Raw genomic sequence first — 16,179 nt, forward strand, 5'->3', positions numbered from 1 at the left:
TGGTGGTTTACAGTGGTGTCTAATGACACTGATCTGTCCATCTATTGTAGCTGAAACTAGTAAAATTGTTCTATTGCATATGAAATGCTGTGCAGTATATTTCCTATGCATAATAATGAATTATTTGCAGTTTCCCAACAGCTAATGCTGGTCAGCAGAGGAATGCCTGTGACCATTGTATGTATAAGCTACCATTGGAGAGAACAGTTGAGCCGCTGGCATCCCCCCATCTCTGAGAACATTTACAGCATGTAGTGTATATTACTTTGTGGATGGGGCATATTTTTCAGAACCCATTCCCACAGTTTACCAACCTTAGCCATACCTTCCCATGCAAATTTAAAAAATTCAACACTATTGGGTGTTATGCATACTTGCCTTTGTTGCCCATTGTGACTCCTTTTACACCTCTCCATCCTATCCACCATCAGGCCCCTACATCATTAATATTTCCCTATAGATCTGCAGGGACATGATAATGATGTAGTGCTCACACATTTGTAGGTGTTGAATGCTGACATTTTAAGGATGCAACCAGCTCTGCAACTGAGGTACTAATGGTAAGTATTATATGTGTATTTTACAGAGTTGCCATATCTGAGTATCTGTAACTGTTCATCAGGAGAAATAGTTAGGCACATGGGGGCTTTAGTGTCAGAGATACTTACCTTGCTTCCACCAAAAGTCCAAAAAGTCTCTTCTGACAAAAATTTCTACCACCTGGCAATTTTACATTTTTTAAGCTTAAGGATGATTGATGATACTAGAACTAAAGCTAGTAAGTCAAATTTTGGCTGAAATTGTGGCAGTATGACCAGGGAGGAGCAATTTTCTGGTGTAAACATTTCAGAAAATAAATTGGTCACTTTGCTCTAGTCCTCAAAGCTGTAATCTGGAGCAGTTTCATCTGCAGCAAAAGCTGTGATGTCTCATTTGTTGTGCTCAGACTGCTGTAAAAGGTTAGACGAATGACTAGGTGGAATATCATTATTCAAGGCTATTACACTTAAGTTGTGGTTTTCTTTTTTTATTGCAGAGAAATGATGAAGAAGCAGTAGTTGACAGAGGAGGAACACGTTCCCTTCTGAAAACACAATTTGAAAAAGAAGATTTGGAAGGTAGGTACCAAGGTTCTTTCTTTGTACTGTATGGATTTCAATGGGAATTGCTTACAAATAGATATCAGTCATGTTATTCATCAATATTGAACACTATGTCAGGAACTAGATTTTAATACAGGTAAAATAATAAAAATTATATTGGCAAGTATATTAGCGTTTTTGTTTTATATGTAAAGGACCAATTATTATAATAAATTGCAAGCAATAATAATCTGTAATAGATGGCACCCAAAATGGAAAACCAGAAAAGATCGAAGAAGCATACAGGAATGACTTTTCTAATGGTATTTCACAAATACTTAAATTGGTGTATGATATTCATTTTGATAGTAAAAAAATGATTAAAGTAGGAATAGTTTCACAGGGAATTTGCACCTAAAAACCTTTCTCTATGCAGATGCTGGTTGGGGTCCGGTCATTTTTAAATGCTTTTGTGGACTCTTCTGTGTTTCATGGTCTGGTTCTGGTGTTGTATATCCTTTGACATTCAATACAAAGAAACCCATATATTAGTTCAAGGTCTGGTTGGAGGAGTGGGGTTTAATGGTTGTTAGCATGTAAAACATCAAACAAATACAGTATATACAGATCAAAAGTAAATTTTATTGGAAATTCTCTTACTAAATACGTTAATGCAGGCTGCATACTCTGCACAGAAAAAAATGGAATCTGTCTACATTTCTCCATCAACAAGTATCTGGGTAGAGACATTCAATAGAACCTCTCTAAAAGTGAATCTAACCAGTCTGGACCAATCCCATTGGTTGTCTGATTCTTTATCCTCTGATGAAGCACATTTGCAAAATGCTTTGGAACAGTAGCACCCATTGAAGCTCAGAAATCATTATAACCAATGATAATCTTGCTTCTGGACTTTGACTGCAAGTGTTGCTGCGAAAATGTATATAATTAGAGAGTTTCTGACATGTTTCCAAACAAAAAAAATAAAAATAAAAACAAAAAAAAAAAATAATAAAATTTTTGATATGCATATATATGTATATATATGTTTTATTTGTTTTTCATGCCAATAACCATAAAACCCCACTCTCCTACAAGACCCAGAACTCATACATGGATCTTTTTGTATTGTTCTATGCATAAAATGGGTTGGTTGTAATTATTCCTATTTAGAAGGTAACTTTCTGACTTTTCCTTCTTGTTATCCAATACTATAGTAAAACATCCTCAGCTAATCTTACTTGGTAATTCCTGTTCCTCTTTAAAATACCACATCTGTTAAACAACTTGATCTGAGAGTGAAGAAAAACATAAATAAAGGCTTGAGTAATAAAAATAGAATTGATATACAAAGAAGTGTAATTACATTTATTAATCACATACAATTAGCAGAATCCAATATTTCTCACAATGGTATTTTTTAAGGTTGAGAACATCCTAACATTAGTACTAGCTATTAAATCAGCTTGGCGCCAATTTTATTAGTAATACATTTTGAAATCTCTGTTTTTGATATTTTTAATGCACAGTTCCATTAGAGTAAATTGCACACATTGCATATTATCTTTGACACATCCATACTGTATATGAACAAAAACAATGAACCTGTCAAACCCTATACAAATAGCCTTCTCTGCACCACAATTTGCACTGACAGGTACAATCAGCCTGAAATGTCATATGTAAATGATTTGTTATTAAAAGTGCCCAAGATTATATGATAAAAGGAAATTTCTGCACTCTGGAAAAATGTAAGTAAAAAGAAATTATTTTAATTTCCTCACTACCTGCAGTGTTAAACGCATTTTGTATCTTATTTTTTTTATTATGTGTCATGGTTACCAAAAGCAGCGCTGAAATAGGCTATGATGTCTTGTATTGCTGTATAGCAGAAGGAAAGTAGCAATATATTTTAGAGGCTGCGTTTCTGGAAAAATTACCCCCTTGCTCAGTTCCATGTTGGATCTTTGTAGTGGACTGTGATACACAATCAGCCTGATTTAATAAAGCTCTCTAAGACTGGATAAGATAGACTATCATGGGAAAATCTGTGTGATCCAGCAGTGCTGAGCCCTGGGTTCAAATCCTGCACAGGACATTATTTGTAAGTAGATGGCATCTTCTCCTTGTGTTTGCATGAGTTTGATCTAATCTTGTCTAATCTAATTTGGTTTCCTCCTGTACCCCCAACATGCAGTTAGGTTGAAACTGTCATTGGTATGTGAGTAAAATAGGCAGTGTTGGGTGTATTATGGGAAAAAAACCCATCAAGTTATCGGTAAGGCTCTGCTATTATAACGTTTCAAGAATGGAGAATTTTCCAAATGCCTCATGATGATTGGTCCTCTTTATATTACATCTGTCAGATTGCTTGCATGTGGCAACTCGGTATAAATAATTACATAAGCCAAACTAAGAAAAAAGAGATAATTTGGTTTAAATGAAAACAAGATTAAGTTTATGATGTTTTACGTTTGCCTAGAGTTATTTTTTAAATGTTACCATGATATTTCAGTAATATAACCTATAAATACTGATCTAATGGGATTGATATGACATGCTACTTGCTATTGCAGTTTTCTGCCCTCTGTGATTCATACTTTTGCAACCCTTTAGATTGAATAGGTTGAGTGCAGGAGAACTTACTTGTCAGTGCTGAGTAACATTGACCCATCAGCATGGTCTTCCACTGCAGATATACAGAGTTTTGTCCACATAACAAATGTGGTGACATTTATGAAAACCTGTTGTTAGTCTGTTGCTTCATTTATCTTAAATGCAATTCAGGGACAGATTTATTTTTGTACATAGTTTGCATAAAAATGTACTGTTGTGGTAATGACAATATCTCCATAAAAAGTGTTCCCTAGCATTTTTATTTTTTGCAACAGAACTGAGGTTGAATTTGATTTATTAATACACTCTTGTAAATGTGGCACAACATAGAAAAGAGGTGGGGATTTTCCATTTAGCAGCAAGATCATGTAAAACTGATGTTTTGGTCATTTGGTCATAAAATAACCCCATAGTTTAGTGGGCCTATTTATAAAAAGAGAGATCAGAAGATTGTTTCCTAGCAGTCAGACTTCTAAGAGTATAGTATACTGAAATGGCAACTGGATGTCATATTGACATGAATGGAGTAATTGTGGTACACTTCTGACCCTTAGTGTAGAAATGATGGCATACAGCCCATTGAATTTCCCAGCTACTTTCGAAAGCAGTGACCTGTGGCAAAAGTGGCCAACAGGAAGTTTAAACAAATCCCACTATTCTCAACTGATTTGTATGAGAATGTCAGATTCCCTGTTTTATAAATGTAGTCCTAAAAGCCCTTACATTAATTACCATTATTATCAATGTAGAGAACATAAAAGCTATAATACTGTATATAGTTCCGGTTCACCTCCTTATAAACTGACCTCTAATGCTCTCATATATGTGCACACAAAATACACACGCAAAGTGCTAATTTCAGATGCAGTTGCATTAATTAATGTTCACATTGTCAACTAATGACATTTGTACTCACAGGCAAAATATTGATTGGTTACTGAAAGAAAACAATTAATGGGGTAAAGTTTCAGCTACTGAAATTCCATGTAGAAAACAAAATATAAAAAAGTAAGAATTTATAACGCAAACGTATTTTGAAAATATCCAATTGTTTAGTATAATCTCCCAAATAGAAGACATCTGGAAAAAAAACAGAGGAAGGAGCACCATAGAAAGACAATTACAGTAGTTTTAGTTTAGTATTGTGGAATACAACATAAGAGAGCCAGGTTTACTTACATGCCTGTGATATGGAGAATGTTTCTCCACATGAACCTTTTTTGTTTCGTGTAGGGTAGGGTTTGTTACCTCAAAAGGGAGCTTTAGCTTTCCGTATCTGGGTAATTGGGCGCTGGTGTATTACAGAATGGAGAAAGGAAATAGAAATTTTAGCTGAGGTTTGCATTGGTTTTATGTTCTTGAAAAGCATTCAGGATTCGTAATAAAAGTCTTCCTTTCTTCCTTTCAGGAATGCATTGATATTTAAAGTATATGTAACAAGATAATTAGGAATTCTGCAATTTTATAATAATAATTAATATATAATATTAAGTTTAAATTTTAATATTGGCATATGATATATATGATATATAATTGCAGATATGCTTAGAAAAGACATTATATTTACTGGAGTTCAATGTAGTAGTGTAGTTTAATGTAATGTAAGACATTTTCTGTTTTAACTCTCCATTTTATCTTTCATATAGAATATTTTATTGAATTTCTCTGATTATGGTCCTGTTCATATAGACTTTAGCTTGAAGAATAACCCTAAAACCCTCCATCATGCGCAGCAAGCATTTACAAAAATTTTTTGAAACCCTTAATCTGGCTTCATCTCTAATGTGAAAACCAGTCATAGTTGGGTCCATGTAGGAACATGCAAGATATAAATATTGAGTCTTAAATTTTTTAATGCTTTTTGAATCATTGTTTCTTATATATTGAAGGATCAGCAGGGCTGCTAGTTTATAATAAAGTCAGGAAAAACATCTATGTTTATTTCCCAGCAGAGGTTTCCCTTAAAGTGGAACTGTCATTAAAAAACAAAAACTAAATTACACTTACCCTTATAGATGGAAAGCTGTTGATCTCTTCGCAATCCTTATCCAGTCGGTCCCGTGCCGTTCTCTCTTCCTTTTTCATTACAATGCTGAACACAGCTATCTTCTTCCTACATGTACATGTACCCACATGTTCCTACAATGTAATGTAAAAGGGGGTGATCACACTGAGTATGTGTGAGATTAGCATTTTTGTTTTTTACACTAGAGAAAATCCCACAGCAGAAGGATCAGTCCACAGACTACTGGGATATGTGATGAAGGTATTCCAGTCCCATTCAGTCTTTACTGCTGTGGTAATTAGGTAATAGTTGTTTCCAGCTGTACATTTGATATAAGAACATGCAAATGGAAAGGATTACAATGAAAACCTTTGATAACCTATTCAAATCTTATGTATAGGACTTGTAGGCCCTTGTCTGCTCCTGCCGTTGCCTTTGTCTGATCTCATTTTGGAGGATGGGTGGATTATATATATATATACTAAAGTACAGGAGGTGCAAAGTGTGCTTCTGCATGAAGGCCCCAGTCCCTCCTCAGGCCCATGGCCCCAAGTCACTGATATAAAGCACACACACATATATATATATATATATATATATATGTAGCCTCTTTGTTTCATTGAATTTCAAAGACATTTTCAATTAAACTTGTTTTCCTTATATAAAACAAATAAAACAGTGATTTAGGTGGGAGTGCTGATTATCCCTAGGACAATTGTATTGAATTTTGTATTGTATTGTATGGCAATAAAGCAAATGGATATAGCACCCCACTAAGAAAAAGAAGCAATATATTTACAGTGAGTTGAATAAATCTGTTTCACAAGAACTAGTTGTAGCCATCTATAGAAACTAACTATAGATGCAATAAATTAATAAAAGATGTAAAATATTTCAACATGCTTAAAGAATTCAACTTTATGGTGTGAATTTTTTAGTTGTGTCCTTTAAGAATCTTTAATATTTGGAATGGGATTTCTGGGCTCTTGTAGGTTGATCATGGATGTGATTTAAAACTCTTGGGAGGAAAGAGATTTTCTTGTGACTTAATATTGCATTAGTTAACCTGCCATGGTTTTCATTTAACCTCTACTAGTGTTTGATGTCTTATTTGTATTGGCCAAATATGTATTAATTTATTTCTTTTCTGGGAGTTTGTAAGCCATAAAGCAGAAATGACCATGCCAAGCTTCCATTTTTATCCATCATCTCAGCTGATCTGTACACATTAATCTCTGTAATAACACTCACATTACATTCCAACATTTGGATATGGATCAATCATTGCCATTTTATCATTTCTGGCTGTTTTTACAGGGGGAATCAGAGAAAAAACTTAAGCTGAGCAGATTTTGCGTTTATAGGAAAACTAGGACATGTGCTGACAGATGGTTGTGTTTTGCAAGCTATTTATCTCCAGCCCATACTGCAGTGAAGCATTGTGGGACTTGGTGGTGGTAGGTTTACTTTATCAAAACAGCATAGCATTTATTTTTCTATCTAATGTTTATAATATTTTCATCCATGGTATATATATGTAATAAATATGACATAAAGAGATTATATATAGTATAATTTCTAATTAGAGGAATATACCTGTCTCACCTAATTAACAATTTGTATTTCTGCACAGTCTTGTTTTGCATGGCAGGAGATCTAATTCTGTGCTACAGTTAGGAACCCTTTCAGCCTTTGCTCCTTCCTGGTCTGTAATTGGAAAAAATTGAGGAGTGATGATAGAGGATCCCCCTATTACTTTGCTCTTTCTTCTTATCTGTATCTTGTTAGAACTTTTGCATTGCATTCAGCCTCCTACAGTACTAGCCAAAAATATAAATATTTTGATATGCTTTGTCCTTGCAGAGGACAACAATATGCCCATTGCCTATACTAACCATCTCATTACTCCCCCACTGTTCCATTTGCCTTGCAGAAACATGAAATACATTTCATCCAACAATCCACAATGAGAAGGGCAGTTAGGTGAACTCATTGCTGTGACTTTCATTGAGAGGTTGCAACAGGGGTTGTTTTTTATGGAGGGGCTAATGATTAAACATTAGAATATTGGAATCCTCGCATTTTGTTGCTAGGATTCCAATACTGATACAGAAATGGCAGCTGGCTAAATACCCATGAGATCTAAGAGCCCAAGCAGACACCAGTATTTCTCCTTCCATCACATCTTCTCAATTCATCAAATTGCCTGCGTTTTTTTTAGCTCTACAGTCACCTTATTATGCTTACTTAAAATCTATCTTTACTTTTGAGATCTGGCTACATAATACCATTATATGCAAATAAATCATAGTATTGGTGCTCTGATCCTTAAAAACCTGAACCTTTAAAGACTTGCAGGGATTCTTTTATTACATTCAGTAATAGTAATTAGGAAGTAAAAACTAATTCTAATTGGGCTGATTGATTAAAACCGAAATGTGCAAATTATTTTCAGTCACATTGCCACTAATATTCTTCTTCTGGACCCACTGTCTTCCTTTTTCAGCCATTGGTTAGCCGCTGCTGCTTTACCTTTAGCTCCACTTTAATATAATAATAGAAGTAGTATATTTAATAAAAAATTATTAATAGTAACAATGGAATATCTATTGCCCATGTAAAGAAATTGGGCAAAACTAACACCTTTAAAGCATACTCATGGTATTTCTATTTTTTCTTCTACGTTATTTGAAGGACACATAGGATATCTATGTGTCTATAAAGATATTTATAAAGTGGCCAACGACCTTATCAGAGCTAAGTCTCAAGGCAACTTTTCCCTGCTTCTTCTCCTTGATCCTTCCTCTGCTTTTGACACTGTTGATCACCCCCTTCTAATACAAATCTCACCGACTCTCCTTCCTGTTGGTTTTCCCCAAGGGTCAGTCCTTGGACCGGTTCTCTTCTTTCTGTACACCTCCTCTCTCCTATTCTCCTTTGCTTTACAGTACCATCTGTATGCTGATGACACTCAAATTTATCTGTCCACCCCTGACTTGTCTCCCTCAGTCCTGGATAAGGTCTCATGCTGCCTGTCAGCCCACTCATCATGGATGTCTGACCGATTTTTGAAACTCAACCTGGATAAAACCAAACTCATCATCATTCCCCCCTGACATATATCTAACTGTTAACAACACTGTTATTCGGCCTTCCCCTCAGGAACATTGTCTTGGTGTCACCTTTGACTCTGCCCTCATTTACCCCCCATTTTTAGAACATTTCTAGGTCCTGTCACTTTCACCTGCTCAACATCTCCAAAATCCGCCCCTACCTGTCCCCTGAGACCACCAATCTCCTTGTACATGCTCTTATCATCTCTCGTCTGGACTACTGTAACCACCTCCTCTCTGGTATTCCACTAACCCGACTCTCTCCTCTACAATCTATTATGAATGCTGCAGCCAGACTCATCCATCCTTCCCACCGCTCCTCTTCCGCTGCATCTCTTAGCAGATCTCTACACTGGCTTCCATTTCACCTTGGAATCAAATTCAAGCTCCTGTGCTTTGCCTTCAAATCCCTTCACAGTTATTGTCCCACTTACATATGTGAGCTGATAAAAAAGTACTCCCCCAGCTGCTCTCTCCACTCCTTCAATGACCTACTAATGATTTCCTCACTCATAACCTCATCACACGCACGGATACAAGACTTCTCTAGAGCTGCCCCAACTCTCTCGAATGGTCTTCCTCATCATATTCGGCTTGCCTTCTGCTCATTTAAAATAGCATGCAAAACCCATTTTTTCAAACTTGCCTACCCATCTTCTTCTGTCTTTTGAAACCATCACTACTTCCCACCACTACATATCACTCTCCTATTGTGTGTAAATTCCCCCACCTACTAGATTGTAAGCTCTTTGGGGCAGGGTCCTCTCCTCCTGTGTCACTGTCTGTATCTGTCTGTCATTTGCAACCCCTATTTAATGTACAGCGCTGCGTAATATGTTGGCGCTATCTAATTCCTGTTTATAATTATTATTAATAATAATAATAATAATAATAATAATAATATCTACAGTGTGTATGTGTGTTTACTGGAACTCAGTAAAAAGGATTTTACAACTATAAAGAATAACACATTTCCCTAAAATTACTGTATCAGCCTGAAAAAAAAGATGAACCTTAATTTTGTAGCTGTTCCCCGCAGGAACCTAAAGATGTCCTCAGACTTTAAAGTTTAATGATGCTCAGCATCACTCAACCTGACTGTAAAAAAGGCAAATGGCACTCAGGCATCCTTGATATTGATATTTGGGAAAATCGAGATCAATGCAGCACACAATTTACAACCGTACAGTCTAAATGAATGCTGTTCATTGAATGCAAATATAGCTTTTAAGTATACTTGTTGTTTAGTAAAAATGTTGATTTTTTTCAGCAGAATGGTAACCAAATACAAGCCGTCAGGCAAAAAAACTTAAATAAAGTCCCAAACTAGCAAAAAGGCACCTAAAGTATCCCAAACTTAGGGAGTGTAGCTTCTACTGCTCGGTTCTTTCCACTATGGTTCCAGGGTCTAAGCTCCAAACCTGGATTGTAGGTTAGAACACCTGAGCATGGCCACACTCCTCTATCCCACACCTTCCTGGAACATAAGGGTCCACCTGCCAGGACAGTTAACCCCTAGCACACCAGGTCTTTCTGGCTGACGGTTCTGGTCTTTCTAGGCAGGTTCTGGGGTAAAATCAAAAGGTTCACCCAACGTTCCTATTCATTCCAGAGCCTGGGACACTTGAATACCGGTAGTTTCTGTCAAACATGCAAACCTTGGTTGCTATACTAAACCTGGACTTTTTCCCCTGTACCTTTTCACCTTTCTAAGGGGAGTGGAAACTAAAAGCATTTAAAATATGTCACCCATCTAGGATTCATTCCTTTTTCTTGTGCAATATACAGAGTATTGGAGCAGACAGAGGAGCTGACATCCCATTGCACTGTGCTTTGCATTTCCGGAAGAAGCATTTCCTCACTCTCTTTTCCCTCTGATGTTCCTTGCTCAATCAGGCCAAAGTGACAGTGGTGTTATCGCTAATGCATTTTGAGCCCTTTAAACTTAAATTTAGGTCTTAAAGCTGTGTTATGATATTACATTGTCAACAACTAAAAAACCCCTCTAAACTATTATCCTAAATTTGAAACACCCACAGAACACTCTGTGTTCCAGAAGCATCATATCAACAGTTTCCAAACGATCTGTACGGTACATAGCTTTGGATGGATGTAGCTGTTTAATGAGCCGCAGAAAGAAACAAATTGCTGACACCAACTGTCAGTTTTACCATTTCAGTTTGATGTTAATGAAATTACAATTTCAAGTTTTCATTACTGTCCTAGCAGCTGTGAAATGATATTCCCAAAGGTCAGTGTGGCAAAAATATCTTAAGCCCTGGAGCAAAGGAAATCTAAGAAACTCACATGTGTAAATAATGTCTTCTGGCCATTAACGAAGGTTGGCATCCAACAAGGTAATTTGGCATCCAATATGAAGAGCATTCCATCAGCAAATAATGCAACCACCTTTTTGTTGTAAAAACAAAAAACCCGCACAATTTAAATTTGCTAAGTGGGAAACCTGTGGCAAGTCTTTGGACATTCAAGTGTGCACAGTACACATTCTGGACTCAGATACTCCTTATTCTTGGATTTTTGACTTGCAGCAGGTCAGTCCTCAAGATTCACATACATTTTTCTGGTCATGTTGAAGATCAATATGAGGGCCAGGAAATATTAATTCACTGACACTCCAGGCCTGTGCAGAGGAACTGGGAGAAACTATTGGCGATTAACCTTTCCTGTAGCTAGTAATCAGACTTGTGTAATGGCCAGAAAGAGTCGTAGTTCATTTGTTCCTACAGAACATTATTAGTTCATCAATATGTCTTGCAGACAACTTCCTGCAGGCCATATCCCAGTGTTTCAGTTAAGCTGAGGTCTGGACTGTGACTTGGTCATTCTAGAACACAATTTTTTTTTTGTCTAAGCCATTTTGTTCTAGTTTTAGCTCATTGTGTTTTTTCATCAGTCAGCTCTTGTTATGCCTTAGCTGGTAAACCGCCACCTTGACATTTTTCTGTAATATCTCTCAGAGCATTTGGGTAATAATAAATTGTTTCATTTGTAATTGGAAGCTTTTCAGTCCTTGAGGTGGCAAAGCTTCCCTAGGGGGAGTCTACTCTGATGTTACTTTCAAATGCTTATAAATGCCCATACAGCTATTGTATGAGCTTTAATGGTATTTAAAGGCATTTGAACCAAACTATGTGGCAGAGAAGAGGTGGCAGAGGCATAAACACTAAACAAATGGCAAAAAAATGCCCCACAAGTTGCCATAAACACTTGCAAATGCTTTTTAACCTCCACAAACGCCCCATTCTTTTTTTATGAATCATGTTTTTATTACAATTTTTGTAATAAAAAATACAACTGTAACCACAACAAAGAAAAAAACAATGCAAAAGTAAATAGGAGGTGACAATGCAGATCAGGGCAGGGCAGGCATGGGGATTCAGAAATCTTAGCATTGCAAAACCGCTAATAGGTAAAATGCCCCATTCTTGTATTTGCGGGTGTTTGGAGAATTTATGAACTTTTATAGGCTTTTCACATGTTTGTGGCTATTTTAATATTGTCCTGGCTGTAGGCTGCATTTTCTTTGCATCCCATATAGGAAACACCCAAAATGCTCTGGTGTGAGCTGGAATGAATGGGAATTTCAAGCATGGGTATTTAAAAGCTGTATTTAAAGTTTAGGGGAAACAGGCCATATAGATGTAGCCTAAAGCATAATGATCTCTCCACGATATATCATTGTTGGGATGGATTTTGGGTTGGTGTGTAGTGCTTGTTTTGCTGTAAACATAACATTGGGCCTGATTGAATAAATCCCTGCAAGACTGGGGACAAAAGACTATCATTGAGAACCCGGATGATCCAGCAAACCTGGAATAGGCTTCTTTAAAATCATTTGCTGTTAGTTGACAAATATTTACAACTGGGTTGACAAATATTTACCATTCCAGTTTGCTGGATCACTCAGGTTCCCCCATGATAGCCTATCTTCTTCAGTCTCTCCAGGCGAGGTATAATAAATCAGGCCCATTGTGTCTTCCTGCTAATTCACTCTGCCATACAGGGTACTGAAGTAGGTTAATAGCAATGGAAATTCAGGTACTTACACTATCTGGATTAAAAAAAAATGTATTGATTAATCATTGAATACAAAGCTGCATTCATTGGTGGCATTTTATATCTGCCTGGAGTTCAGCTTTAACACAAACGGAATACATTTTCAATTATATGTAATAGCTTCACTCCACAGTTGTTAAAACACATCACAATGAATATAATTACCAGGGCTATTTATTACTATTACCTTTTTTAATTTTTCTCTGATTTGCCCCTAGGCTTGTTATTTTAGTGCTCACATTCTAACATGCTTTAATTATATGTTTGTTCCCAGCTTTTCAAAGTAAATTGCACACATTCAGCATATTATCTTTATAGCATTTTTAAGATTTATTTTGTAGAACGTGAGCTAAAAGCTTTTCACGTTTTTTGTTAATAGGGAAATATGTAATTTCTCTCTTTAGAGCTGTAAAATACATTTTATTCATTTGGAGGGAAAAAATAATATTTTTGAGTTTTTTTTAGAGTAATAAATACACAGAAAAGGTGATTGGTTCAAAGTGAAAAAAAAAATAGTTTTCCAAAAAAAAAAAAAGTTGTAGAGATAGTTTTGAAAATTTTGGTATCATTTCAACTGTAGCAAATTGTCAATTCATCAATTTATAGGGGTCATTAAAATAGAGTCCTATGATTTCTGTAGCAGCCAGTCACACTTCATGGCTTCTTCTAAATGTTTTAATATGTTGATTGGGAATCTGACTGGCGACTCTTGCAAGTTCATTGTTGGGTTTCTGAAATATGCACAGTGCTTTTGGCATCATTCAGTGGTGGCTTCCAATGTGCCAGCCAAGCCAGTGCAAATATTTTGTGTAGTCAAGCATGGGTGTGATTATGGCTGGCTTTACACCTGTGGTGTAATACCACTCACTGGAAATGATAATGGGATTTATTTTTTATGGTAACATACAGTTCATAAAGACACAACTTTGTCCAGCTCAAACCTAACTAATTTTAGGCAACTCACCCCACCACATTGCACAGTAGTCTGTTACCCTGCATCATAGTGTGTTGCAGAGCTAAAGCAGAATTAAAGCTGTGGTACTTACCTATCTGCACTCCTTGATAGGAGGTTGCCATTGTTCTTTCTTCTTCTGACCACTAACGAGCCATTGTGGTTGCATAATATTTCCTATTTCCCAAGCTTTTTCTATTTTGTTTTCAACTGATAAAGTCAGCATTGCTAGTAAGTAAAGGACAGTATCAGCTCAAGGTTTATGGTTTAAGCTTTTTTTTAACTTATCAAACAGATTTAATAACCCACTCTTTTTTCAGACTGGTGTTGAGGTTGCAGTGAAGTTACGGCATGCTCATGCCACTGATCAGCTGCCACAGGAGACATGCTATGTACATTGCCTACTTTTAGCAGCCCAGTAGAAAATTATTGAGGTTGGCAGTAAGTGGTTCCATACTGCTCACTGCCATCCTCTGACTAATCTGCAAATGCTGGATTGAAAGAACCAGCGCTGATGTATGAGCAGCCAAGTGGCTGGCATGGTTCCAGCTGCAGGTCTTAACCTACCACAAGGAATACAATGGTGTCACCTCCCTGCCTTCAGCTTGTTGACAGGTTACCTACCTTTAAGCTGTGTAATATATAAAGGTTATTATTAAAAAAAATAATAATAATAAAAATAAAATAATAAAAAATAATAACAATAAATAATTAAATGTGCATGCACCAGAGCTCTCTTTTTCTAACCTTCCTTTTCCCAATTTGCTGTGATACTAAAACAATGATAATAAAACAATGTATAAGTACTTACTCCATTTGTATGTAAAAAAAAGAATATACAGACATGTTAAATGGTGTTCCTAAATCTACTTTAGAGTTTTTCTCGACAGTGTCCTAATTCTTGTACATTCAGTTAGCTTTGTACATGTGTTGAAGCTGTTCTGTCTTTAACCACCCAATCATTTGGAAGAAGAAATCCTGATTTTTGCATATACTTGCATGTGAATGTGAATTTTTGCAAAGCAAACTATCACCACATTCACTAAGCTCAGTAAATTACCCATTACAAGGTTACAATTTACCTTGGTAAGTGAACAGACTAAATTCCTTTAGTAAATCAGTTCAACTGATTCATGCTGCATCAGTTATCTTACTTTCTTGTTCAGTAAGTGCCATCTGCTTAAGATAAGGAAACCTTTAAGACTTGTTCAGCCAGGGGTTGCAGAACAGTACAAATAAATGTAGCTTGTCACCTGCTTGGCAGTCGTTTTTTTGTGGGTGTTCAGGTGTGGAGCGGTTCATTTTTGTTGCACAAGAAGCCAAGCTTTTAGAGAACTTAAAAAAAGCAGTTGGAGTTGGAAATTCTGCATGAAGCATCTTGAAACATGCACTGAAACTCTGACTCTGTAAAAAAAAACTCCCAAACAACAAAAGAAAACAGAAGATGGTGCCATGTAGAATTCATGAAAAAAGAAGACAAGCCACCAGCACTCCAAAGTACAAGATTCTTGCTTTATTGTGAAAGCATTGTCACAACATGTTTGAAAATCAACATTTCAGGGTGGTGCGGAATCCTTTCCTCAAGGTAACGTAGTGACACTACAACTCTATGGTCATGTTGTGACAATGCTTTTACAATAAAGCAAGAATCCTATACTTTGGAGTGCTGGTGACTTGTCTTCTTTTTTCATGAGTTCTACATGGCACCATCTGTGTTTGTCACTTCAAGTACCTTTACCCTTCCTCTTTTCTAAGATCTGTTTGCTGTAAGGAGCGCATTCCTATCACAGACATTGTTCAGAACAACAAAAGGTTGCAACCAGGAGCTAGAACTAATTGACATACAAGATATGCTTTGTTAAAAAAAAAATAGGCTGCATCTCCTGGTGGCTTTTAGCTCTTCATATGGTGCATACACTTTGACGCATATGCAGGAGTTACATAATCAGTGGGCATCCAGTGGCCAAATAGGAGTGGTCACTGGTCGTCATGAAGATGGCAGCTTCTTCTGATACGGCATTGACAGGTCCCGAACCTACCATTGTTGCATGGCAGCTGCACATAAAATTTTGCCATAATTAACACATATGCTGTGCATACTTGCTGGTTATGGGAGAGGCTCACCAAAAAGCTCCAAGCTGCTCCTTTTCATTTGAATGATAATCAGGGCTTTGGGGAGGTTGAGAACTGGTTGACATTGGTCAACCTCAGCGGCATTGCTGGAAAAACAACAATCTGAACAAGCCCTTGTGGTAAATAACAATGAGATCCGTATGGAGCGTTCTCATTTCCATAATTGTGTTTACAGGAGCACTGAGGTTCTTTTAAGAAAGC

The 16,179-nt window shown here is 36.6% G+C and overlaps 1 protein-coding gene across 5 annotated transcripts in view; it reads left to right on the forward strand.

Moving 5' to 3' along the window:
• The window catches only part of SLC4A10 (solute carrier family 4 member 10), a 117,165-nt gene that overhangs the window by 33,460 nt on the left and 67,526 nt on the right, over positions 1 to 16,179 (forward strand). For all 5 annotated transcript variants that reach the window (XM_072418244.1, XM_072418241.1, XM_072418239.1 and 2 more), the window contains exon 2: positions 1,037 to 1,118. In XM_072418244.1, coding sequence (XP_072274345.1) covers positions 1,037 to 1,118 — 82 coding nt within the window. The remainder of the gene's footprint in view (positions 1 to 1,036; positions 1,119 to 16,179) is intronic.

Source organism: Pyxicephalus adspersus, chromosome 7 (genome assembly GCF_032062135.1).
Source record: "Pyxicephalus adspersus chromosome 7, UCB_Pads_2.0, whole genome shotgun sequence".
Lineage (NCBI taxonomy): Eukaryota > Metazoa > Chordata > Amphibia > Anura > Pyxicephalidae > Pyxicephalus > Pyxicephalus adspersus.